The sequence below is a fragment of the Oryza brachyantha genome, chromosome 2 (genome assembly GCF_000231095.2).
Source record: "Oryza brachyantha chromosome 2, ObraRS2, whole genome shotgun sequence".
In the NCBI taxonomy this organism is placed as follows: domain Eukaryota; kingdom Viridiplantae; phylum Streptophyta; class Magnoliopsida; order Poales; family Poaceae; genus Oryza; species Oryza brachyantha.
Window position 1 is genome coordinate 7,855,968 of NC_023164.2, and position 25,610 is coordinate 7,881,577.

Genomic DNA, 25,610 nt, shown 5'->3' on the forward strand with positions numbered 1-25,610 from the left:
TAGGCTTATATATTTTAGTTTAAATTTTACCCTTATAGAATTTCTACTACAGATATTAACGGCATGGTATATCAAAATTAGATCCGTTTGATCCAAAGCAATGGACGGCTCATAATTAATTATTTGATGGTACCTTAAAAAATCCGTTGGTATTACTAGTAAAGATGGTTGAAAAACAGGGATTTACTGTAAAAGCTGGCACATAAGGAATTTTTATATATCTAAATCCCTCCCTACATTAGCTGCCAACAATGCAAAATTACCGGGTAGGAAACAATCTGCACCAACTTGTAACCTGCTCATCCTGAAAGATTTATTGAATGCGCCAACTGATGAATCTGGAAGTGAACATGTCAGGAATAGAACACCATTCAGAAAAACAAAGCACAATAATGGGAGATTTATCGTCCATGCAGGAATGGAAAACATGCTACCTGCGAAAGAGATTCATGTAACTTCAGAAAAAGCAAGACATAGCAGATGCATTTCTGATTTGTCTCGAGCAAGAAACACACATAATGAACATCCTAGTGATGTTATGAGTAATGGGGCACACCAAACATCTGTTTCTACTGCTCTAGATGTCGATTTAGATTTCTGTAGAAAATAAGGTTAATTAGATCATGTGATTACAAATATGTCAGTTTAGAAAAATGTTATTACTACTCGACTAATTGTAAGGATGTCATTATAATTTTAGAACTATTTAAGATATATCATTTTTGGACCAAATTGCCCTTTACGCTTACAAAGGGTATAGGGAATAACATAAGGGTAATATGGTCTATTTTTAAAAAAATGCACCGAAAGGGTATGGAGTTGCATATTTTGAATAGTTCTGAAATTATAATGACATTCTTAGGATTAGTCGAATAATAATGGTATTTTTCTAAACTGTTAAATTTATAATAACATGATCTAATTAACCCTAGAAAGGGTAATATGGGTTGGGCAGAGCTGAAAGAAACACCACCATTACTAGAGATAGAAGAAGATATTCATAATCAGAATAACATAGTGTTGAAGGTATGCCACAAGAATATTTGTTTTATAAAGTTTCATATTGTTTTCCGTGTTAACTTGTCAACGGATGCAAACAATCAGCATGAAAATTAACAGAGTCCCTATAAGTAGAAAATGGGTTTTAAGGAAATTGACATCAAAAATTGATCCCCACTTTGCCAGGTGTGGGATAGTAGTGGGTGGCACAGAGCTATCATTTCATATTTCTAGGGGCTGAATGTCTACTGGACTTCTATTTTTCTCCTGCAGTTTGTGGGCTAATAAATTGCACTATCTTACATTCTTGTAGTATGATATGATAAGATATATACATAGTAACATTGATTTGAGTCAATTTTTGTTTAATTCTCGTTATCAAAAAAAATTACATTTGGCTGCAGGGCCATGAGGGGAGAAAGCCAAGCCGTGGAGATTAACATCGCTGATATGTCTGAACGAATACATTCTTCTCATATTGTAAGCTTAGATCATCGCAAATGCTCAAATACAACTGCTTCATTGCAACAAATTTGTGAACATGAGACTGCATATTTTAGAATCTTTAAAGGCGTCAGAGACGGCATTCACGGTATGTGTATATAAAATTAGGATTTTTTATCATACTTAAAAAATACCTCAAGATAACCAGAATTTTAATACAAATTTTTGGTATCTCAAAGTACCATACTTTTTACACTAAAAAGTAAGTACCTTGAGATACTTTTTCAAGGATGATAAAAAAGCTCATAAACTTAACTTTATTTTCCTGCACTCCGATATTTTCCATTGTTGATAACCTGTTGCAAATCACTGGTTTGCAAGATAGTTTACCATGTAATATTTGGGGCCTCCATTTTATTGGTCTTATTATGGAGTGTTGTAAAACATCAATCCTACAGTAACCTGTATTAAAACATAATGTAAATCATAGTTTAAAGTTGCAAACTTGTAATGAACAAAAATACTTGCTACTTGCCTATCTGACCGGAGCACGCGCTGGCGATGACAAGATTACAGAAATCCGCCACCGCGAGGCCGCGGAACACGTGTTTGAGCCGCGAGACGCGTCCAGGTGCGGCTACACCTCGGCCGCGCACAACTCCGGTAGCTCGCCCAGCTCGGCGCCGACGACCATGCCGGACACCATCACCGCCGTGGAGAATGCACGGTTCGAAGGCGGGGAAGGGTGGTGCTCGGTGGCCGGGCGGGAAAAAGACGCCGATGGAAGATGAGGACGCGGGAGCGGAGCCAGCGGCAGAGAAGCTGCGGCGGTGGTAGCGGAGAGGCGGCGTAGGAGGAGGACACGGCGGCGGAGGCGGCGGCGGAGGAGGAGGACGACCGGGGGTCGGAGGCGGGGGTGGAGGAGGAGGACACACGGGGGCGGATGAGGTTGTAGAGCTAGATTGCCATGGTGGGCATGGCCGTCACCGGAGTTGGTGTGAATGGGTGGGTGGGCGGCGGCGCCGGGTGAATCAGTCAATCTGAGTCGGAGGCGCGGGATGGCCTCCCGACGGCGGCGGTGGCAGCATCCTGTGCTGCGGGCCAGCCCCGTTCGAAGAGTTAGCGATACACTTCAAATACTAGAAAATTACAACAAGACATAAAAAATTTTACCTATATTATCTATCTAACATACTACTACATAATTTAATCACTACATTATTAACCTATCTTGGCATTGAATTATCTTAAAAACCGAAGGGTACCTTAAAAACTCCTAGAAAAGTGCTCCTTCTTACCTCTAAGGTGGTAAGACCCAACAACAAATCCTAGCCATTCATTTTTCTTTGTTTTGTGTAATGGTAAATAAATTTCCAGCAATTAATTAATTGGTGAAAGCAGAAAAAAGAAAGCATTAATGACTATTAACCAAATGCAAGAAATTTGGGGTCCAAAAATTCCAGAAATTCAAACAATTCAAATGCATTTGCAGGTTATTAATTCAAATATACAAGTGGTTATTTAAATTTTCTTGGTACTCAAAGTTCCACAAGAAATCATGGTAAGATATGAAATTAAAATTCATATATAGAAATTTATATTTTACAAATTAAATCAAATGGGCTGCAGTTTTAAAATCCAAAATTATGAAATCTGCAAAGAAATTAAATATAGTTTAGATTCCAAAGTATTTAAAAATTTCATAAGCATGTAAGTCTGAAATATATGCAACATTGAATTATGCTAATTTGATAATAGAATTCAGAATTCTCATTCAGGCTTTAAACGCGTACAAAGTTGAAAAATATAAAAGTATCGGCTAGCTATCTTGTAATTAGAATTTTGAATATGGTAATGACAACGTTCCATTAATTGCTTACTTTATAGACATTAATTTGTTTATAGCAAGTTGAAGAATTTTTTTCCCTTTCCATTTTTTGTCTATTACCTCCAATGAGGTAAAAGGGATCAGATCCATTGGATCAACACAAAATGGACAGTCTGAACAGTCTTGGTGCGCTGTAAAAAAAAAATCCAAATTTGGGAAGGTTAAAAAGTATTACACGGAGAAACACAGGGAATACTAGCTCTCGGACGCAAGGAATTGAGCAGATAACATAGCTGTTGCATGATGAACAGCTGAATATATAGATAGTCGATCGCATACACCCTTATCTAGTGAAATAATCCTACCACATCACATGTTTTCGTCCGTAATCGGTCGTGGTTCTATCTCGTTATAGATCATCCGTAACGGCCCATAATTACGACCCGTTACAGATCACCTTATATCCGTAACGGGTCATTTCCAGTGGCATATTGTCACGCTCAGAAATTCCTTACACGAATTTTCGAACATTATTGTGTATTAAAATCCCTGTCTAGGACCAGCCGGGATACACCAATAGACAATGTTGATTACATCACCAATCATTTTTAAAAACAACAATAAAAGGTAATTAAATTCTAACAACATGCAGCGGAAAGAAAAGTAAAGGGCTTCTGGCTCCAACGTAGTGTGGCTCCATCCAAAGGCAGCACCTCGACGGCGGACAAGCCTTAAACCTCAGAATCGCCCCCATCTAAACAGTACTCAACTTCTGAAGGGAAAAACGCAAGGCTGAGTACATCCACGTACTCAACAAGTAGCATGGAAAGGGAGTAATGAATGCATATAGATAATTTTAAGGATAGGCTAGGGTTAGTTGCACAAAAGCAGCAATTCAGGTAAAATAGAGCTTTAAGTATAATGACAGGATTTAAATTAACAAAACAGTTAAATAAAGCAATTGAATAAAGTATCAACACGCCGTTCAACGTTACCCCACGTTGCAACAGGCCTAACCCCTACTCAACGTTACACCATATTGCAGTAGGGCCAAGTGAAAACCAGATTACCCAAGTTATTAATAGTTCAACTAATCACAGTGAATCTGGGAGTCCGCCCATAACCGTGGACAACAGTTATTCGAATAGATTATACTCTGATCAGAGGTGTATTACTGTACCCACAAGACACGACTCCACTGCACTTGAACGTGCGCCAACATGCCACCATGACATACTGGAAAGGAGACCGTGATAGGACCCGTCTCACAACCCTCCCTATTTAATTGCACCGCACTTCAGGTTTCACCCCCTTCTTTACACCAAGTCGGGCAGTCCTCTCTTATGCCTTGGTGAATCGGGAAGCAGCATAGGCCATCGTTACACCACGACTCCCATTCATACTCCACCCTTGCCTTGGTACGTCAAATAGTTCGAAGTCATGTTTCAAATCTCACCTTACCCATTTCGGTATGTGGTTAGCACTAGATTACTTTCAGGGTTTCCCGTGAACTGGTCCTTAATTGTCATGGGTGCGACTCTCAAAACCATGCACCCACGACCCACCATTATCAGTATTTTAGTTGGAATTAACCCTGACAGGTAATGGATCATTATTAGCTAAAATCAGTCAAAAAGGTGATTAAGGGTACCCATGTGCTACTTGTTCTAAGCAGGGCTAAGCATAGCCTAGGACCAAAACTACTTTAGTTACCCCAGGTACAACAAGTGTAAAGAAAGGATAAACAACGACATAATATAATTGGTTGAACCCAGAAAATAACGTAAAGTAAAGTACGGTAAATAATTTAAGTAAAACAATGCATGTTTGAATTAAATAAGCGAGAATTTGACAGTAAATAGGATCAATATGGTCAAAGGGCGTGCCATTTGCCTTGCTCAGCTTCAGGAGGGATTTCCGCGATGATCTCGAAGTAAACGGGAGCTTCGGGGGGTTCGAATCTAAGCGACAAAACACAAAAATAAATAAACAGACATAAACTCTACTAAAATAGTAAAGAAACTATTTTTAATGGATTCTTGGCATTTATACAGATTTAATGAAATTTGAATGGGCTAAAACGGAGACTAGATGAATTAGTTATGAATTTTAGAAGTTTTCTGGGTTTTTAAACTAAACAGGAAAAATCTTAAATTGATTTATTGCGCAATAAAGAGGCTCGCTGACGTCAGCCCAGGGGAAACGGCGCCGACATGTGGTCCCCACTATCGGTGAGAGGGGGAGACCGAGGGAGGCTGGTGAGTGGGACCCGAAGAGAGAGGAGGGGGAACGAGGAGGAGGGGCTGGCCGATGGGTGGGTCCCGCCGGTCAGTAGCAGCGAACAGGGGAGGGGAGGGGAGAGGAGATGAGGGAGGCCGATGACGCCCGGGCGGAGGAGAGGACCAGCGGCGCGGCGGCGGTGACCGGCAATGGTGGCGACCGACAGCGGCGACGGCGACGGTGACGCGGCGACGATGGTGACCGATGACACGGGTCAGGCGACGCGAGGGCGTGGCCAAGAGGGGAGAGGGGCGGCGGTACGATGCGATGGCGATGGCGTGCGACGAGCATGGGCGCGCTCGGGCGCGGGCGGCGGCGGCCTTGCGACGGCATCCTGAGGGTGACGGCGACGACGGGGGTCGGCGGCGGCGTGCGGCCCAGCAACGGCCGGCTCGGAGGGGAAAAGGAGGAGGGGAAAGAGGGAGGTACTCACCGGCGACGGAGAGACGACAGCGGGGTCGGCGAGTGGGAGGCACACGAGGTGACGGGGGCCGGCGCGGAAGACGGGCGGTGGTGAGGGAGATCGACGGCGGGGCTCGAGCGGCGGCGTTCAGTGGCTCTGTAGTTTGGAAAATAGAATGATATCCGTGGAAAGAATGTTTCAATACATGGCTATTCCTTCTGAACCACCCCTTACAATATCTGAAAGTAGACCAAATTGCCAGTGGCCAACAAATGGTGAAATTGAGCTTCGTAGCCTCCATGTTTGTTTCTTAAACTCTGCTGTTATATATGTTCGCTTATTAGAATGTTGCAGTCACATCTATTCGCAAATAGAAATCTTATTTATGAGAAACATAAGGAAAACAGTACCATTATTAATTATTTTATTTCTTTATAATTTATTTCAAAAAAACGGCATCCAATATTTTTTCCCTTTTATTAGTGGCAGTTTTGAACAATCCCTGCCGCTAATGTAGTGCTGCAATCCTCTTTCATTGTTTAATTGTTTGTGCTTTGTACGCGGTGCAGGTACGATATGCAACACATCTGCCTTTTGTTCTGAAAGGCCTGACATGCACTTTGCCGGAAAGAATGAAGACTGGTATTGTCGGAAGAACAGGCAATGGCAAGTCTACCTTGATCCAAGCACTGTTCCGCATTGTCGACCCATGTGTTGGGCAAGTGTTGATAGATGGCCTTGACATCTGCACCATTGGACTCCATGACCTACGAACAAGACTGAGTATCATTCCACAAGATCCTGTGATGTTTGAGGGGAGTATAGCGATGAGAAAATCTGGGAGGTATTTCAGATTTTAGATTTACAACCATTTTTAATGCACATCTATATCTATCATACTTTTTTTGCAAAAGAATAATGCATAACTTATATTTGCTATATTTTCCACGGCCAAAAGAGTTCACTTGGGTGTGTGTTATCCAAGCATTGGACTCTTGTCATCTCGGCGATGAAGTTAGAAGGAACGAGCTTAAGCTTGATGCTGCAGGTTTTATATCTTTATTAGAATGTTCGAATATAGTGATACTACAATGTCAAGATTAGCAACTGATCTTTTTACTATGAAATTCAGTTACAGAAAATGGCGGCAACTGGAGTGTGGGTCAGAGGCAACTTGTTTGTTTGGGGAGGGTGGTTTTAAAGAAAAGAAGGGTTTTGGTTTTGGACGAAGCAACTTCTTCAGTGGATCCAATAACTGACAATCTGATCCAGCAAACCATAAAGAGACTATTTTTCGAATGCACGGTGATTACAATAGCACATCGTATTACATCGGTTCTTGATAGTGAAAAGGTCATTCTCCTAGACAACGGTTAGTCCTATATATCCCTTGTTTACTAGGCTAAAAATTAATGCATGATTCTCCCATTTTAATTCCATGCTGTTGTAAAACAGGTGAAATTGCAGAGCAAGGCTCGCCAGCAAAACTCCTGGAAGACAGCACATCACTATTTTTCAAGCTTGTATCAGAATATACTATGGGATCATATTAGAAGTACCTGATGCAATAGTGACCAGGTCTTATTATCGACTCGACAGCATATACGGAATTCCCCATTAACAGTTTTATGTTGTTAATCCTATTGTCATAGTCAAACTAAGAAATAAATAAGGTGGAGCCATGTGGGACATGTGGGTCCACTGTTTTTCTGATATGTGATTGCCACGTAAGCGTCATATCAATGCCACATGGGACGGAGACCTAGTTAAACTAGCCATGTAGGCGTTAAGTTAGACAAAACCGCCAAGGGATCTCTTTTGCGCCGGTTTTGATAGTCCAGGGACCGATTGTATCCGGTTTTACGGTCCAAGGACAAAAAACAGACTGAACGATAAGTTGAGGGATCTCAAGTAAACTTATTCCTTTCTAATGTCACGATAACCCTTTTCATTCTCTCTCTTCCGGACTAGCCCAGCCCGCCGCCCTCCATCTCCTTCCTCACTCGTGCCTCTCTCTCTCCCTGCCAAGCACCTAGCCGACTGCCTCTCAACCGCCAAGGGCGGAGACAGGAGTAGGGTAGATAGGGATACAACCCTACTCTTGATCCTAAATATGCATTGAAATTTTATTTTAAAACGTTAAAAACTAAAAGATAAAGACAAAATTATATAAATTCAACTAATTAAACCCTATGTTTAAAAAAATTCTGGGTCCGCCACTGAACGCCCGTTCGCCTCCCCGCCGTTTCCCGACTGCTTGCAATGGATTGACTGTGCAGAGGATTCTCCGCCATGGCTGAATTGGCCCTCCACTGTTTGGATAAAACCTTCACTTTTCTAGTTACAGTAGAATTAATATCAAGTCATTGGAGGCCATATTAGTGTTCAGTTTGGGTGACGTGGGACAATTAACATGCAGCTGTAAGATGAACTCGATATGTTTGTTCAATTCTGTTCATTGCTGTCGTCAATCATGTCCTGTGTTGCATGGATTGGAGGCACGACCATCAGCTGATTCGCGTAGCACATCTTGATATGTTTTAGTTCAGTACATATGGCTACCTGTTCAGTACAGTATAACAGTATGCAATGAATTGGTGTACTGCCTCCATATTTAAATATACGACATTGAACTAGCCAACGTCATGTAAAAAAATGGGAGGGAATATTTCATAAGAGCAATGTATCATCTTTGAGAAGTTACTAAAAGATACCACTGTTTTCTATATAAAAATTGGTACCTCTTGATATTTTAGATACTAAAGATATTAAATTTTACATAGAAAACAAAACAGTGATACTTGATGGTATTTCCTTGAGGATGAAAAAAATACTCATTTCATAGGGGTGTCAGCTAACCATACAACCCTGTAAGTCATATGTACCCGTAATCTTGTTATTTTTCATCTTTTTGGATACCTTTCTAAACAGTCCCTCTGTTAAAAATATTCCATTCAAGTTGATTTGGGTTCATTTTCCTTTAGGTTTCCCCTGCAAGGTATCCTACTCAGTTTATGTTTGAGTTTTATCGGATTGTTTGAAAATGACGACGTCCGGTGAATTAGGTACTAATTTTAATCTTAAAATATAGAAAATGGATTCAAACCTGGTCTCTGCTCCCAAAGTCAACATTCAAACAAAAGTAGGTTCACACTTACAACTAAAAACTAGATCTTGTACGCAAGGAGTCGAGCAGAGCAGATAACATAGCTGTTGCATGATGAACAGCTGAATATATAGATAGTCGCATACACACTTAGCTAGCGAAATAATATTCCTAGCACATCACATAATTCAGTTTGCCAGCCAGAGAACATAGCTCTTAGGCATGTAGTGGCATATTGGCTCGCCGCGCCTTGCACTTGCACCGAGCATGTGGAAGTAACGCCCGTCCCAGGTAGTCGTGTTCGTGTGGCAGACGGCGACGGCGGTCGCGCCCATCGCCAGCGCGTCGTCGTCGTCTCCGTCCATGGCGACGAGCTCAACCCTCAGCGCCACCACGTCGCTGGGCCGGTGGCAGTAGAACACCTCGTACGGGTAAGGCATCGGGTGGCAGGGCACCACCGCCGCGTGGCCGCCGATCTGGGTGACTCCGCCAGGCCCCACGACGTACCTGCGAGGCTCGCCGACGCCGACGCCGAGCCCACGTGGTGCACGATCGTGGTGGCGGCGCGCGGCGCGCCGCCGCCGGCAGTGCCGAGCGCGGAGGCGGCGAATTCGACCACCGCTTCGTGGGAGGTGGCGCAGGTGCGTGGCTCGAGGTCCTCGCCGGAGTCGAGATTGCGGCAGGTGCGGAGGGTGTCGGCGACCTGCGACGCCTTGTCGGAGCCCGGAAGAATGCCGAACATGCCAAGGATGGTGTCCAGGTCGCGGTAGTCGAACGGCACGGTGTCGGCGTCGGCCTTGGAGATGAACCTCGGTGGCGGTGCTGTCGCGTGCCAACTTTGTGCCTTCCGGCAAGACGGCGCCAGGAAACAGACTCCTCATCAAGAAGAGCATCCCGAGCCGGACATGTATGCCGCTGCTCTGGCCTGCTGCATATGAATTCAATCTTACCATGAGTAGCTAGGGGATTATTAATCCTTGCAAATTCAGCTAAAATTCCTACAGAATCTACATTCTTAATTACCAGGATTAGCCAGGTCAGGATCAAGAGCTAAGGTAGTCGGCGGAGTAGGCGCATCACTACGTTTGCTCCACTTCACCGGGTATGCAGCATCGGCGAATTGATCTTCACCGCCTTGTGATGACATATACATACATATATATGGGTAATTTGAATTAATTACTAGTATTACAATAGTAGATGGTAAACAAACTGCCGTCTGTAGCGTACAATGAACTTCAATATACACACTTACTCGGCTGAATTATATGCACTAGCCAAATATATATATACACTAGCCAAATACCCATACTTTGCTATAGAGAAATATGAACTATATGCATATATGCATGTTAGTATTGTTCGCATCTTGTATTTTAGAGATAAAAAATAGAACCAATATATAGAATATTTTATATAAATAAAAAAGTAGTTGGTAAGACAATATATAATTTAATGTATAATTTAGTTGGTGGGTGACAGCCACCACCATTACCATTTTTTAAGTAGTATAGATATATATAATTAATGTATATATATGCGGCATCAGTGACCAGGTCAATTTAATTCAAATTACTAATTAGTACTACTAAAAATATATAGCATAACATGACTTATCTTATTATTACTTACTCGATTGTTGAGCAAAGATGCCTGGCGCTTTAGGAGGCGCAACACTACGTGGACTCCATTTCACCGGGTAGGCGGGCATCAATGAAGGGCGGCATTGCCATCTTGTCATGTAACAACAGAATCACCGGGTTTATTTTAATTGATCTGTTGACTAGTTACTAGTAATTGGGGGGTTAAAAGAAACCCCCACCGTTTAATATCCTGGATAGAAGTGCAATGCAACCCTTCAATATATATATATACTTACTCGGCAGAAGAGGAGCTAAGGCAGGTGGTGGTGTCGACGCATCATCGGGTTTCCACTTCACCGGGTATGAAGCATCAGTGTACTGGCCACCATCGTCTTCTTGTTATATATGTCATGGAGATGTTTACGGGTTATTTAATTTAAATGGCAGCAAAAATGATATGCAGTGCAGGTGCAGCTTTGCTATTTGTCATGAATCCCTCAAAAAAATTTAAATTAACGGTCAATCAATTTTTCGTACATATGTTTCAAGATTTGTGCTTGCTGTCCAAATTTTTTTTCTGGTTTTGTTTGTTACCATTTGATTTCAATCTAATGTTTCACAAAATCGACCAGATAAATTTAGTTTTTTTTTGTGCGATTGACCAATAGGTGACCCTACTACTCCCTCCGGTGTATAGTACTCATTATTTTGGACAAGGATGTACAGTCTTTAAAAAATAATTAATTTTGATCATTGTTTTCTATTATAGTATATGATTATGTAAAATTATTAACAAACAAATGAGTTTATTGAAGTATTGTTTAAGATTAATTTATAATAGTCTCCATGCTTACTTCTTATGTAAATGTTATAAAATTATTATAGTCAAAGCTAAAAAAATGTTTGGTCTTATCTTTGTTGAAAATGATGTTATGTAACCGGAGGGGGTAGTTTTTGGACAATTTTTTTATTTTTTAAACCTTTTTAATAAATAATTTTATTAATAACCCTCCGGGGAAAATATTTTCACCCTATAAACCTTTCGGCCACGTCACCAACATTCGCGTGGCGAAACGGCTTGCCACGTTATTATCGGTGGCGTGGCTAGCAACATTGTCTTTCCACGTCACCGACAATGGCGTGGCAATTGTCATGCCGATTAGGCGGCGTGGCAATGTTGTCTTGCCACGTCACTCATACTGGCGTAGCCAAAAGGTTCAGTTTTAGAAAAATTTTGCCCGGTGGTTTGGTAATAAAATTACTTACTAAAAAGATTTATTTAATGAAAAATTTTCGTTTTTGGAAGCAAAAGACGACCATTGGATATATACCCTTACTCGGCGTGTTGGGGGGAGCAGAGACGGGCAGTGGCGTGGACTCCACTTCACTGGATACGCAGCAACATCATCATCGTGTTCTATGCATGACATATAGTTCAGTTATAAGATCAATATATTAGTATTAATTAGGATATATAGCTTTAGTTAGACATAATAGACATCAAATATACTGCAAGCGTAGAGAATAATTACTCGGTAGCAGAGAAGCCAAGACAGGTGGTACTGGTGGTGGTGGTGTGGACCCCGGAACGGTACGTGTACTCTTCACTGGGTATGCGGCATTAGTGAATTGCTTATTACCATCTTGTCATACATGTAATGACAGAGTGATGGGGTAGTCAGTATATATAAGTGATGTACTAAATACTAATCATTGAAAATTGAAGATATATATATATATATATATGAAAATTGAAGATTTATATATATATATATATAGACACACACACTAGTACCAGAAAAACGACTGTGTAACTAATATATATACACACTTACTCGATTGATGACGAGCAAAGATGGCGTGTGCTGATCTAGGAGGCGCATGATCATCAGTACGTGGACTCCACTTGACCGGGTAAGCAGCATCAACCAAGTGGGCATCTCCGTCTTGTATTGTACGTCATGCAAAACCAACCAGAGTTACGGGGGGTGTAAAAATTAGTTTAAGGGAAAAAGTAAGTTTATAGATGATTAAGTAAGCCAGTCAGCATGCATCTTACAGCGACCGGTGCCGGAGGCGTCAGTCGTCGCCGGCCGGAAGCCGGCCAAGAGGCGGCGCGGGGCCGCGGCGTGCGAGCGGCAGCAGCAGCTGCCCAACAGACTGGAGATGAGTAGGATCACAGCGAGGATGAGGGGCGACGACGCACGGAGGCGCGCGGCGGGCAGCGGCATTGCCCTTGCCCACCATGGCGCGCCGCCGGCCGGACTAGCTAACTGCTAACCTAGCTACTACGCACTTACTCCATTGGTTGGAAGGAGCTGGCTCGTAGGCTAGGATATATGCTTTGCTTGCTTGCTTGCTTGACATTTTATACTACATATATAGCACAGGCTTCAATTCCTTCCGTTCTTTCGCACGTACGTGTGTGTTGTCATCTGATCGATCGAGCGAGCAGCGAGCCGATACGTTGTACTGCATGCTTTCGCTCGTGTTGCACAAGGCTGGTCCGTCCGTCCATGGATCGGCTGCATGCATGCACTTGCATCTCGTCTCGTCTCGCCGTGCAAATCCTCATTACTCCCTGATCAGTTCATTTTCAGTTGTCACCAATTTACCTACTGTGTGTCACATATACACATATATATAGTCGCACTAATTTGACAGCTAACAGTTTCTAAATAATTAGATTATTATGAATAAACGCTTCATACTATATATATAGTTAGTACGTAATGTATTTTGATTATCTATAGCTGTATTTTAAGTATTTTTCAAAAAAGGTTGAATTATCAAATTTTAAACATGAATATCTCTTGGTAACAAATGTAAAGAAATGGATCAAGTATATTATTATAGTTTAAAAAATAAAGAAAAAACGAGATATAATATGACAAACAAATGCTGGTTAATTCGATCGGCCGGTCGATCTCAGACCAAATGCAGAGGAGATCAGAGAGTTCCCAAAAAATACGCAGAGGGGAGAGTAGAGCGAGGCGAGAGAGTTTAAAAAATATATATACTTCTGTCCAATGACATGGACTAAACAAAATCTGGAATAAACAAACACCTCCTAAAGTCTCCCCATCCTGCCAGCCAGGTCATGTATATGCATTCATTCATATGCATGTTACCACGTGCAGTACATTTCTCAACAAGAATACAACTGGAGTAGACTAGCGCATGTTACCATGTCTACATTTCACAGCAAGAATACAACTCGACTGGAGCAGTAGTCCATTTGTTCCGTTTCATTTGCAAAAAGACTAACAGCATCTCTGCCCCAGATTAGACGTACGTACATTTATATTACTGCTCTACCAGCACTTCATTTGTTTGGCAGGAGCTAGCTGGCTAGCAGCCTGCTAGCACCAGGCAGCGATAAGATCGACCAGTTTAGGGCCGGGAGGGATCGAAAAGTCCAAGATCGATGATTTTAGATTTTATAATTTTTTAACAACGTTAAGACAGCAAGAAAAAAAAATAAATAGTAAGCTACTCGTATGTATGGTAATTATTTTTTATCTATTCTAGGCGTCTTCTTAATTTTGTTGTCCAATAGATCATTCTTTTCATGGTTGCTTCTACTCCCTCTGTTTCATAATATAAGTCTTTCTGGCGTTGTCTAAATTTATATGGATATTAATAAATCTAGACATGTATATAAATTATATACATCTATCAATTGATAAATTTAGATAAGGCCAGAAAGACTTATAACATGAAACAGAGACAGAGGTAGTAGATCGTTAATATTGTGTCGAATAACTCGTATTCTCCTCCGTTGCAAAGAACATATTGTGTTTTTCCTGCAAGCACCTGTTTGTTTTAACTCTCTTGCTCTTTCACAAAGTCCGATCAGTAATTTATGTATCCTCTGGTAACTTAATTTCTTCTAGCAGTAAAATTCAAAATCAGTTTGGCAAAGCAGACTCGATCCAATCCTGTCGCTGCAGCTTGCCTGCATAGTTGTACGTACAATAATGAGGCAAGTCCAGGTTGAGCAGTACTAGTACATGTATATATAGAGAGAGAGATATGGGCTAATCTGAGCAGAGAAGCTGTTAAGTTTCCTAAATAATGATCAAATGGAACAAGAATGTATAAATGGGGAGGGTACGTGGGTGAGGGGGAGTTAACTTCAGGCTTGCATCTCCAAATATATATGCTTATCCGAACCACTGTGAACCAGTGAAACAGCTGGCACACTCTTGGTTAACGTTCGGCTTGCCACGATGTTCCCTCTCAGGTCCGGTTCTATAATTTTAAGGGCACCAGACCAACTCGCCGCTATAGGCTCTTGACAGTAAATATTTATTTTACTTGTAACACATGCATATTGTATAGTCATTTACCCTTTCTAGAAGTCGCACAATACAGATCACTAACATGATAAACCAAGTATTAACTTAGTTTTAATTCTAAATTTTGATAAATAACGTTGATACAAAATTTAAAACTAAAATAAAGAAAATGAAAGAAAGGAAAGAACCAAATCAGCAAAAAGTAATTGATGACTAAAACATTTTTATTTATGTTATTAGCAATTTAGAAGATGATGCTAGAAAAAATAAACTACATTAAAAACACCTTAAGATCAACTCTAATATTAAGTTCAAAAATCAAATTTTGGCTACCGCAAAGAACCCACAAGTAAATGATAGAGCTACTATCCTTAACCAATAAATTATCATCATCTATTAATTTTGTAAGTTGATTAATCATCTACATTTTTTGGAAAAAAATATATGCAAAATCAAACCGCATGAGTATATAAATATAAATTTGATTGGTGTAACATCCCAAGTTTACCCTAAGCCAATAAATCGCTTTCTAAATCTAATTACAAGAAATCGTGTTGGTTTAGTTAGGAGTTAATAATTCACCGAATAGAAATCATTCGAAGTTTCGGTTAAATCGGTAACCCGTTCGAGTCATTTTTCTTTTTTTTAGCCGCAGGTCTTCCGTTCTTGGGCTAAAACTCAAGTTCGCGTGAGATCGGCCCAAAGCCCAAGCCTGCCGAGCCCTGGCACTGCTCCTTCCCTGGCTTCGGATTCTCGAAAAAATTATTAATCCATCGTAATTTAAATGGGTTTAAACGGACTTCAGATTAATTAGTTTAAAGCACCATGGTCATCATGAGGCCAACTCTTACTTAACGTCAAAATAAAGAATATTCTTTCTTGGCCATGGAGAGTTATGGCCTTTTTGCTGACCTAAGGAAGTTCGATCTTGGGCGCTTTTATGGTACTTTTTACTTGAGAATCAGTAGTGTAATAGGTGAATTTTGACGGATATTTTTATCATTTGCTTAAGTAAGGTGGAGGGTCAATTTATTAATTTAAATTAATTGGGTTGAGTTTGCTAGTAGAGATGTTCAGCACTGTTGTCGTCGATACACTGGGGCCTATTTATTTCCTAAGGACTTTTTTTAAGTCCATGTCACATCGAATCTTTAGACACTAATTAGATATATTAAATATAGACTATTAATAAAACCCATCTCATACTCTAGATTATTTCACGAGACGAATATATTGAGCCTAATTAGTCCATGATTAACGAATGCGATGCTACAGTAAACATTTGTTAATTGTGGATTAATTAGGCTTAAAAAATTTGTCTAATGAAATAGTTTTTATTTATACAATTAGTTTTGTTATCAGTCTATATTTAATACTCCTAATTAACGTCTAAACATTCGATATGACAAGGGACTAAAACAGTCACCGGATCCAAACAGCCACTGGGTTTTGAGAAAACGCAAAAAAAAAAAAACGTACGTCGTTGCCGCTCGTTTTTCTGCAACAATCTCCGTCTCATCCATCCAGCTCTGGCATCGCCTCCCATCCACCTCCGAGATTTGCCTCAGCCAAGAACAAACTTGTGTTGTTGACGTGATAAATTTAAATACTCGATCTAAATTTTGCTAAGGATGTACAACGGTTTGGAATAATGAAACGCTCATAGTACAACTGGAACAAAAACCAGAAGCTTCATTTTTTTTCACCGTGGCCTATACAATGGATACATCAATTAATCTAAAATTTGCTTGTGATGTCTCATTCTATAAAGGGGCTATTGCATAACTGATCATATTTAGAGAGCTGCCTGTAGATTTGATCTTATTTCACTTTACAGTTTTGACCCCCGTTTTTAAATTTAAAGCGGCCGTCTGACCCTAGTCTGTTGTTAAGTGAGCATAACGGTGTTAAATGAGACATAAATAGACGTTTTTACCCTTGCATATTTGATCCTACTTTGTAAATACTTATTGCATATTTGGCTCAATTTTGTACATCTACCCCTTATAACAAATAATTTAATTGTAATATTTGATTTATGTTTAATATTTGAGACAAATTTGATTGATATTTGATGATTAAATTCACAAATTGTACTAAAATTTGTTCTAAATTCAGCTCAAAATCATGTCAAAAAAATTTTTAAATTAATTCAAATGTTAGTACAATTTGTGAATTTAATCAAACTTCAATCAAATATCAATCAAATATGTCTCAAATATTAAACATAAATCAAATATTACAATTAAATTATTTGTTACAAGGGATGGGTGTACAAAATTGGACCAAACGTGCAATAAACATTTACAAAGTATGGTCAAATATGCAAGGGTAAAAACATCTATTTATGTCTCATTTAACACCGTTACGCTCACTTAACAGATTAGGATCAGACGGTTGCTTCAAATTTTAAAACCGGGGTCAAAACTGCAACGTGAAAAAAAACATGTCAAATCTACAGTTAACTCTCAAAATATGGTCAATTATGCAATATCCCCTTCTATAAAATCCCAAATTGAACAAAGTGGTCTTGTAAAATAACAGACATTCTATTGTAAAATCCCAAATAACTAGAACAAAAGTTTGAACTATTTTGAAACAATTAGCATGTGGTCTTGTTGATCTGCTGGGTCATGTGCAACTGCCGGACGACCCTGTCCTTCAGCCGCTCGAGGAAGAACCGGCATGAGCAGCATGATGAACCCTTGTCTGACGTAGACCCCGTTCGGCAGCACAGCTTAGGTAGCTAAGCCTCTCTCGTTTTTCACGCGCACGTTTCCCGAACTACTAAACGATGTATTTTTTATAAAAATTTTTTATAGGAAAGTTGTTTTAAAAAATAATATTAATATATTTTATATTTTTAATAATTAATAATTAATTAATTATATATTAATCTATTACTACGTTTTTCGTATCGCGCATAAGTTAACTCATGGGCTCCCTCCGAACGCGGCCGTAGCAACCAGAAGATGGTCTCCAAGGGATGCTTGTATGCTATGGAGTAGGCGTCACTTCAAGAAGCCATCTGGAAGCCACACTAGGCCTCGGCAGTACCGGCCGGTCGGCGACAGCGGCGGAGCCAAGCTAGTCCAAGCCACCCTAGGCCCCTTGACTCTCCTTGATGCGTCTATTTATCAGATGTATTGACAATACCTTTCGTTTAACTAATTATATACGACAATGACATAGAATTTTTTTTCAATAATAACTTTCTAATACACTACTACACAATCCAAAAGCCATAATATTAACTCATCTAGACCATTAAATGACATGCATTGGACGGCTACCGTACACTAAAAAAATCCTAAAATGGAACTTTCTAAATAAAAAGAGATTTTTTTCTGTCCAACAGGGGGAGTCAGTACCATATCCTAACTGTTGATCTAGCAATATCTAACGACTGACATTGGTTGGTACCGGGTGGTACCATGCCCCCGCGAGAGGGAGTTACTGATTACATTCTGTTGGTGGGAGGGTATATTGTACTTTCGCATCAACTCTTTCTCCCGATCCAGCGACGCTCCTCTGTTCCCACTCTGTGGACGCCGTCAACCACCGTCTCATCCACTCCTCCCCATCTTTTAGCTCCCTCACGCCTTCGTCCTCCACTCTAGCCATCCCCTTGGCAAGATCCAGCCACCGTCGAGGTCAAGGGCGCCAATTTTGGGCCAAGGGCAGTAGAGGGAGGCCTCCCCGAGCTTGTAGCGACCTGGCGTTATGAGCTGCTTCGGCTACGAGCAACAGAGGGAATGTGTCGGGCTCAGGGCTGCGAGCCTGCGTCGACCTCTAGGGGCGGTGGGCCGGTGCAGGTACACTGGTTCAATGAACTCCCAACATAATCAGGATCAGTGACCTTCTTCCAAATGATCTCTTGTTTATTTTGCACACAAGGTGTTTGATAGAATGCCCATGATAGAATGACTGCCGAAATTACATGTTTAGTTAAATTGTACCGTCCAAAGTCAATGGGCCAAATTTATGTCACTGTCATCGCATCTTGTGTCATACACTCAAGGATTGCTTTGTGGTGAAGAATATTATTCAGAAATTGGTTGATGAACGGACGATTGATGCAGACCTCCTAAAAAGTTTCATGAAACACAAAAGGATGGCAGCCAACATTTCCACTATCGAGAGAAATCCGGTGAGTTGTGCATCTTCAAATATGGCTCTGTCTTAATAGACAACAAATGTTGATGCCAAAGCCTGAGTTTTCCCATATAATTTTCCCAGGTTATGAACAATATAGCGAAGAACAACAAACATATCAGCACCGGCTTAAAACATAAGCTTACAATAGATGGTTACACTCCACTTGATGTGCACGGGGGTGGCCCGATCTTTTGGTGAGTTGGGATAACTACGATTTGAGAGAAACGTTAACGATCCGACTACAACCGTATAAGACGTTGTGTTGCACCTTAGCGATCGATACACCTCTCCTTGGGTTTTTGATCTTGCCGGTGCAAATCAACCTTATTCCTGCAAGCAAATCGAAGAAACAAGCAAAAACAAGATAAAAGCAATCTAATATTACCAATAGGAATTAAATACAAATGATAAGTTGGGGTTCCGAAGAACAAGTATCCGAGTGGTTGCGCCAACACACACGTGTACAAGCAAGTAGCAAAGGCTAAACTTTAATCTATCAAAATCCGAGAAACCCTGAAGGGGTACCTAGCTATTTATATGGGTGGGAGGACGACCAAGGCTGCCCTAGGGTCGTGCTCCACCAGATTGGGGCGCACTCCACTTGGGCCCCTCTTGGGCCGGGGTCCCAAACAAAGTTACAAGCCCAAAGGCCCATGACAGGTGACGCAGCACCATATTTCTTCATTTGTGGACGACTTGGATGGATTTTGATGATGGGGCTGGATCCATTGAAAAGAGGACTCCAAGATCTTTCCACCAAGTACTCATAGACCCAAAACGTAGCTCGTATGAAGATTTGGCGGCCGTTTAAATTCAGCGCTGCATCAGGTGGCCGAATCGGATTCCAGCACTCGAAGGACTTGATCTTGATATCTTCTTGTTCATCAATGATGTGAGCAATGGTGGTATCCATAGTAGGCATGGTCACATCACCACAAGACCCACCTGCTCGACTCACCAAAGATCCCAAGAGCGAGGACAACATTGAAGAAGGCGAAGCACGCTCTAGCGATTGATAGTCAATGTGGAGCCTCTACTCTTTGTGCCAGCAATCTATCAAAGAGATGCAAGGTGTGATGACGACTTACAAGAAGACTTCGATATCCACACAATCGAAATCTTTGAAGAAGATGGTGAACCATTGTACTTCCCAAACAATGAATCATTGGAAGTTGATCAAGTTCAGCTTAGATCGGCCCATCAACTTCTTGATGTACGTCCACCTGCTCCTAAAAATCCTAGAAGCAAGGATGTAGCTTCAGATGAAGTGGCTGACCTGCCTCCCAATGTGTCGGTCAAATATGATGTAATATCTCATTTGAATAAAATACCAGAGAAAGGATGGTGACCCAATATTCCGTATAATAAAGAAGCCATCCTCTGATTAAGGTATCGAATTTCCAATACCCCTATCTCCTTTGATACAACACTAAATAAAAGAAGCTCAGAATAAACTAAGGGAGTCTACTGCAAATACAAGTAGAAATTAAAACAAAATCGTTGCACATATCACACTAACAAATGAAAGGTAATTGTTTGCCAATTTCTTTATATGATGCTAAAGTTTTATACATGATGCAAAAATGGGATATGACACCCTTGCTAGCTCATCATTATGCGACGGCCAGGGGCAGCTTGCACCATTTGTGAAAATACTGTCTCAAACACATCTCAAAGCGTTGCATGAAGGAAAAGAACTAAAAGATAAGAAATATGGACTAGGATATGAGGTTTGCATGACCTCGTCCATGCTTATTGGCACGACGGTGGCATCACCACAAATGGATGATGGGAATCAACCAACCGTCAATGAGTTAGAGAAAATTGATATCGGGACACCTGAGGATCCTCACCCGATTTTATAAGTAAACGTTTATCTGAGGAGAGTAAGAAGGAATACCATAAATTTCTTTCGACAAATAAAGACGTCTTTGCTTGGTCATTTGAGGAGATGCCAGGGTTAAGTTCTGAAGTCGTAATACATGGGCTAGCTGTGCAAAAAGACATCCCACTGGTCAAGCAACCACAAAGAAGGTTCCTACAAAATTGAAGTTGATAAACTGATAGACACTGGATTTATTAGGGAACAAAAATAGCCTAAATGGGTCTCTAATATTGTTTCGATGAAAAAGAAAAATGGCCAAATACATGTATGTGTGGATTTTAGAGATCTAAATAAAGCATGTCCAAAGGATGTTTTTTTCCTATCTCTTTATCTGTGATTCTTATTGACGCCACCATGGGGCATGAAATATTTTTTTTCATGGATGACTTTTCAGGTTATAACCAAATAAAACTAGCCTCGGAAGATGAGGACTTAACTGTGTTCCGAACACCCAAAGGCATATATTGTTATAATTTCTTGCCTTTGGGATTACAAAATACTGGGAGCTACTTATCAGCACACCATGACGGTTGTCCTAGATTGTCACATCCCAAAGTTCTTATTTAGCCCAATTAACCAAAATAATTTGTTACAAATAATTCGTTTAATTTAATCAGGAGCAAATCCCTAATTCAAAGTATCTACATAAATGGAAGCGGCTGGCCAGAATAATTTAGGATATTCCACAGACATCGAAATGTACTAACAAGATTTTAAGTAAAATATCACTTTACCAGAAAGGGTTAAGCCGTAATTAAAAATCGGAAAAAGGAATTAAAACTCCCTCTTTCCTTTTCCTCCCCCCACCCCACACCCCCCTCCTTGGAATGGGCCATCTCAGGCCCATTTTCCCGCTGGCGCCGGCCTGCTTCCCCTTTCCTTTCTCTCCCTCCTCCCCGCTGGGCCAGCCCGAGGCCACGACCCAGCCGGCCTCCAAGTCCAGGCCGAGTCCCCCTCTCCAGGAGTACAGTCCTTATTATTCACTATCTAGATCAGTTATAAATAGTCCAAGTTACAGAAAATTTAGCTCGGTAATCTATATTGCAATAATCGTGGAAACAAACATGACCTAACCCACGCGTCGGTTCACTCGACACATCACAATTGCACGTGGTGAGTTGAGCGTAACAGCGGTGTACCGTGCACAGGTGCACACACACCAGGATTTGTACTCTCGTCGCATGGCGAGACGACCGGACCGCGCGCCACAGTACCGCTAGCGCGCGCGCGGTGGGCGCCGGGCAGCTGGTCGGGCCAAAACAAGCAGCGCGTGGCATGTGTGCTGCTGCATGCGCTGTGTGTGCCAGCCAGCCAAGCCCGCCCGCGCGCCGCTCTCCTCTCGTGCCGCGCCCGTGGATACATCGCGGGCGAGCAAACCAAGCGGACACGACCCACCGTTCTCCGGCGAGGCGACGGCAAACCATCGGAATAGCGCGTAGCCTGCCTCGCCTTTCCGCGGGGATCCAAGAGTTTCCAGCTCGCCCGCGCCGCGCGCCGCGCGTCCCATCACTCTCGCCACCCACCCGCCCCCCGCGTCCTATAAATGGGCCGCGCGCGCCGCCGCCCCGACCGGAGCAGCATCCATCGCTGGAAGCAGCAGTAGCGTACCACCTCGTTGGCTTCCAGATTACGAGAAGTAGGTAGGTATAGTAGCTCGGCATGGGCCACCCCACTGCTCGCCTCCGCCTTGCTTTCCTCCTCTGTTTCTTGCTGCCGCTCTCCGGCTGCCGCGGCCGCGCGCACGCGGCGGCGTTCCCGGCTTCAGCGCTGGTGGCCGAGGCGGTAGAGCGCCACCACCGGCTACGCATTGCGCTCAACGCGACGGCGGTGCACGTGGGGAAGGCCCTCGATGCCCTCACGGGCGCCGCCGTCGCGCCGGCCTCCGGGGTGACGCCGCTCTCGGCGGGCTACACGTCGCCGCTCGCCGCCACGGCGCACGACGACTGCGCGGAGCTGCTGGAGGACTCCCTCGACCTCCTGGCCGGCGCCGGGGAGCCGGGCGCCGCTCACGACGACGCGCTCACGTGGCTCTCCGCCGCGCTCACCAACCACGACACCTGCGCCGACAGCCTCGAGGAGGCCGGCATCGCCGCCGACGCGGTCGCCACGCCGCACCTCGCCGCCGCCCGCGCCATGGTCAGCGACTGCCTCGCAATGTACGCGGAGGCCGCGTCGGCGACCTTGAGCGCCAACAGCAAGGACGGCCTCGGCGGCGTCCCCGTCTGGAACGGCGCCAACGGCAAAGGCAAGAGCAAGAAACAGAGGAAGAGAAGCTTCTTCCCAAGGTGGCTTACGGCGAGGGACCGGAGGCTCCTGCTGGGCCCCGCCGAGCCATTGGTCGAGAACGCCGACCTGGTGGTGGCGAAGGACGGCACGGGGACGCACAGGACGATATCGGACGCGGTGAAGGCAGCGCCGGAGCGCAGCGAGCGGCGGACGGTGATACACGTGAAGGCCGGGCGGTACGACGAGAACGTGAAGGTGGGGAGGAAGAAGACGAACCTGGTTTTCGTCGGCGACGGCAAGGGGGTCACCGTGGTGTCCGGCGGCCGCAGCGTCGCCGACAACTACACCACGTTCCACACCGCCACCTTCGGTACGATATTATCCCCTGCATCGTCATTTCGTCGAACATTTTTGCAAACTAGTGTTTCGACTCAAGAAACTACCCTGATTATCTTTAGTAATTAGTATGTGTACTGATTTTTGCATATACTCCAATGGTAGATAGACCAAGTTATCCAATGGTAATTATTTGAGAAAGATGAGAGAGATACGGTAGACATTTGATTACACGAAAAAACAACAAAATTCAATGCTACGGAAGATGATACAACACCAACAACAGAAAACATCTCATACATCAGTTCTATCAAATTGGTAAATCTTATCTCTTCTGCTTCTCCATTTAGACTCTCCTACCGTCCTACCGCGCTTCCTCTGTCCATAAAAAACCATTTTTTTTATTTTTGTGTCGAGCGTTTGACTATTCGTCTTATTTAAAAAAAATTTAAAAAATTTTAAAAAAATTAGTTAGACATAAAGTATTGTTTGTGTTTTATCATCTAATAAAAATAAAAGTATTAATTATAATTTTTTTAAATAAGACGAATAGCTAAACATTGTATCTAAAATCTTAAAAGTTACTTATAAAGTTACCACGAAGACGACGACAATTACTTACCAATAACTGCTGTATACATGGCAACTGATGACTAGACAATCGCAGAAAAGGTGGTAAATTTGCTGAAACGAAACGGTAGAAATGGAGTGGGGACATGGCGTAGTGGGTGGGGGACTTAAAAACTGAACCAGAAAAGACTCATAAATTGGATAGGCTGCAGCGGGGTATGGCGCGACATGGCACGTCGCGATCGCGAGCTGCTGCATTTTCTTAATTTGGTCCCGTTCATTAAACGACGCTCAAATTTGACAGAGATTTGCTGCAAATTTCGTACTACCAAGAAGCAGTTTAATTTTTTTGCTTTTGAGCTAATTAAAATTCTATGCGTGTGTGTGTGGGCAGCGGCGTCGGGGAGAGGGTTCATGATGAGGGACATGACGGTGGAGAACTGGGCGGGGCCGGCGAAGCACCAGGCGGTGGCGCTGCGGGTGAGCGCCGACCGCGCCGCCGTCTACCGGTGCAACGTCGTCGGCTACCAGGACACGCTCTACGCGCACTCCAACCGCCAGTTCTACCGCGACTGCGACGTCTACGGCACCGTCGACTTCGTCTTCGGCAACGCCGCCGCCGTGCTCCAGCGCTGCAACCTCTGGGCCCGCGCGCCGCTCCCGGGCCAGAAGAACACCGTCACCGCCCAGAACCGCCGCGACCCCGGCCAGAGCACCGGCATCGTCATCCACGCCTGCCGCGTCGTGCCCGCCCCCGACCTCGCGCCGCCGCCGCCGCCGCCCGCATCACCGGCGCCGGCCGTGGCGCCGGCCGAGGCGCTGGCGCCGACGTACCTGGGGCGGCCGTGGAAGCTCTACTCGAGGGTGGTGGTGATGATGTCGTACATCGCCGGGCACATCCCGCCGGAGGGGTGGCTGGCGTGGAACGCCACGTTCGCGCTCGACACGCTCTACTACGGCGAGTACATGAACTACGGGCCTGGGGCCGGGGTCGCCGGGCGCGTGGCGTGGCCCGGCCACCGCGTCATCAACGACTCCGCCGAGGCGGAGCGGTTCACGGTGGCGCGGTTCATCTCCGGCGCGTCCTGGCTGCCGGCCACCGGCGTCTCCTTCCTCTCCGGCCTCTCGCTGTAGCATCACGTACCATATCTGGAATGTAGAATTAATTCCATGCACGTACGTACTTAAATAATCGTATTACATTGATTTATTGTATATTCGTAATGGCTGGATGGCGCGATTCGATTTGCACCCAATATTTGGAATTTTGAAAAAAACAATTTGCCTCGGCGAATTCTCTTCAGATTTTTATTTATTTATTTATTTTGGGGGTGACATCGCATGAACGCATCACCATTGCAGAGGAGTTTGTTACGTTCTCGCCGTGTTGTGTCGGTGCCGAGCGAGTTGAATTCGGGAGTTGGCTCCGGTGAGCTCTTCTCCTGTTTGGGAGTGACTGCCGATCTGGCCCGGCCTAGCTAGCATCCGGGA

General features: G+C 43.3%; 2 protein-coding genes and 1 long non-coding RNA gene across 3 annotated transcripts; 2 read left to right on the top strand and 1 right to left on the bottom strand.

Annotated features, from left to right (window-relative positions):
* The first annotated feature begins 6,164 nt into the window (after positions 1-6,164).
* LOC107303619 lies at positions 6,165-7,626 on the top strand. Its single transcript, XR_001549577.2, has 5 exons — positions 6,165-6,255; positions 6,524-6,798; positions 6,913-7,002; positions 7,087-7,326; positions 7,410-7,626. It is a non-coding gene; the product is annotated as an uncharacterized LOC107303619 (long non-coding RNA).
* A 1,622-nt stretch (positions 7,627-9,248) lies between these two features.
* On the bottom strand, positions 9,249-12,874 carry LOC102716193 (BURP domain-containing protein 4-like). Its single transcript, XM_040520430.1, is given in 6 exon segments — positions 9,249-9,581; positions 9,584-9,890; positions 9,892-9,988; positions 10,084-10,194; positions 10,693-10,793; positions 12,696-12,874. Coding segments are annotated over 6 exon segments (1,128 nt in total).
* Positions 12,875-22,595: 9,721 nt separating this feature from the next.
* Positions 22,596-25,365, top strand: LOC102716478 (pectinesterase-like). The gene is made up of 2 exons (XM_040521202.1): positions 22,596-23,583; positions 24,514-25,365. The coding sequence occupies exons 1-2, from the start codon at positions 22,647-22,649 to the stop codon at positions 25,251-25,253; spliced, it is 1,677 nt and encodes a 558-aa protein (XP_040377136.1). The 5' UTR covers positions 22,596-22,646; the 3' UTR covers positions 25,254-25,365.
* The last annotated feature ends 245 nt before the right edge of the window (positions 25,366-25,610 follow it).

Bases quoted from the DNA above. Each gene is read 5' to 3' on its own strand.
- LOC102716478 (XM_040521202.1), top strand. From the start codon at position 22,647: ATGGGCCACCCCACTGCTCGCCTCCGCCTTGCTTTCCTCCTCTGTTTC. The intron at 23,584-24,513 runs GTACGATATTAT...GTGTGTGGGCAG, and splicing joins GTTCCACACCGCCACCTTCG to CGGCGTCGGGGAGAGGGTTC.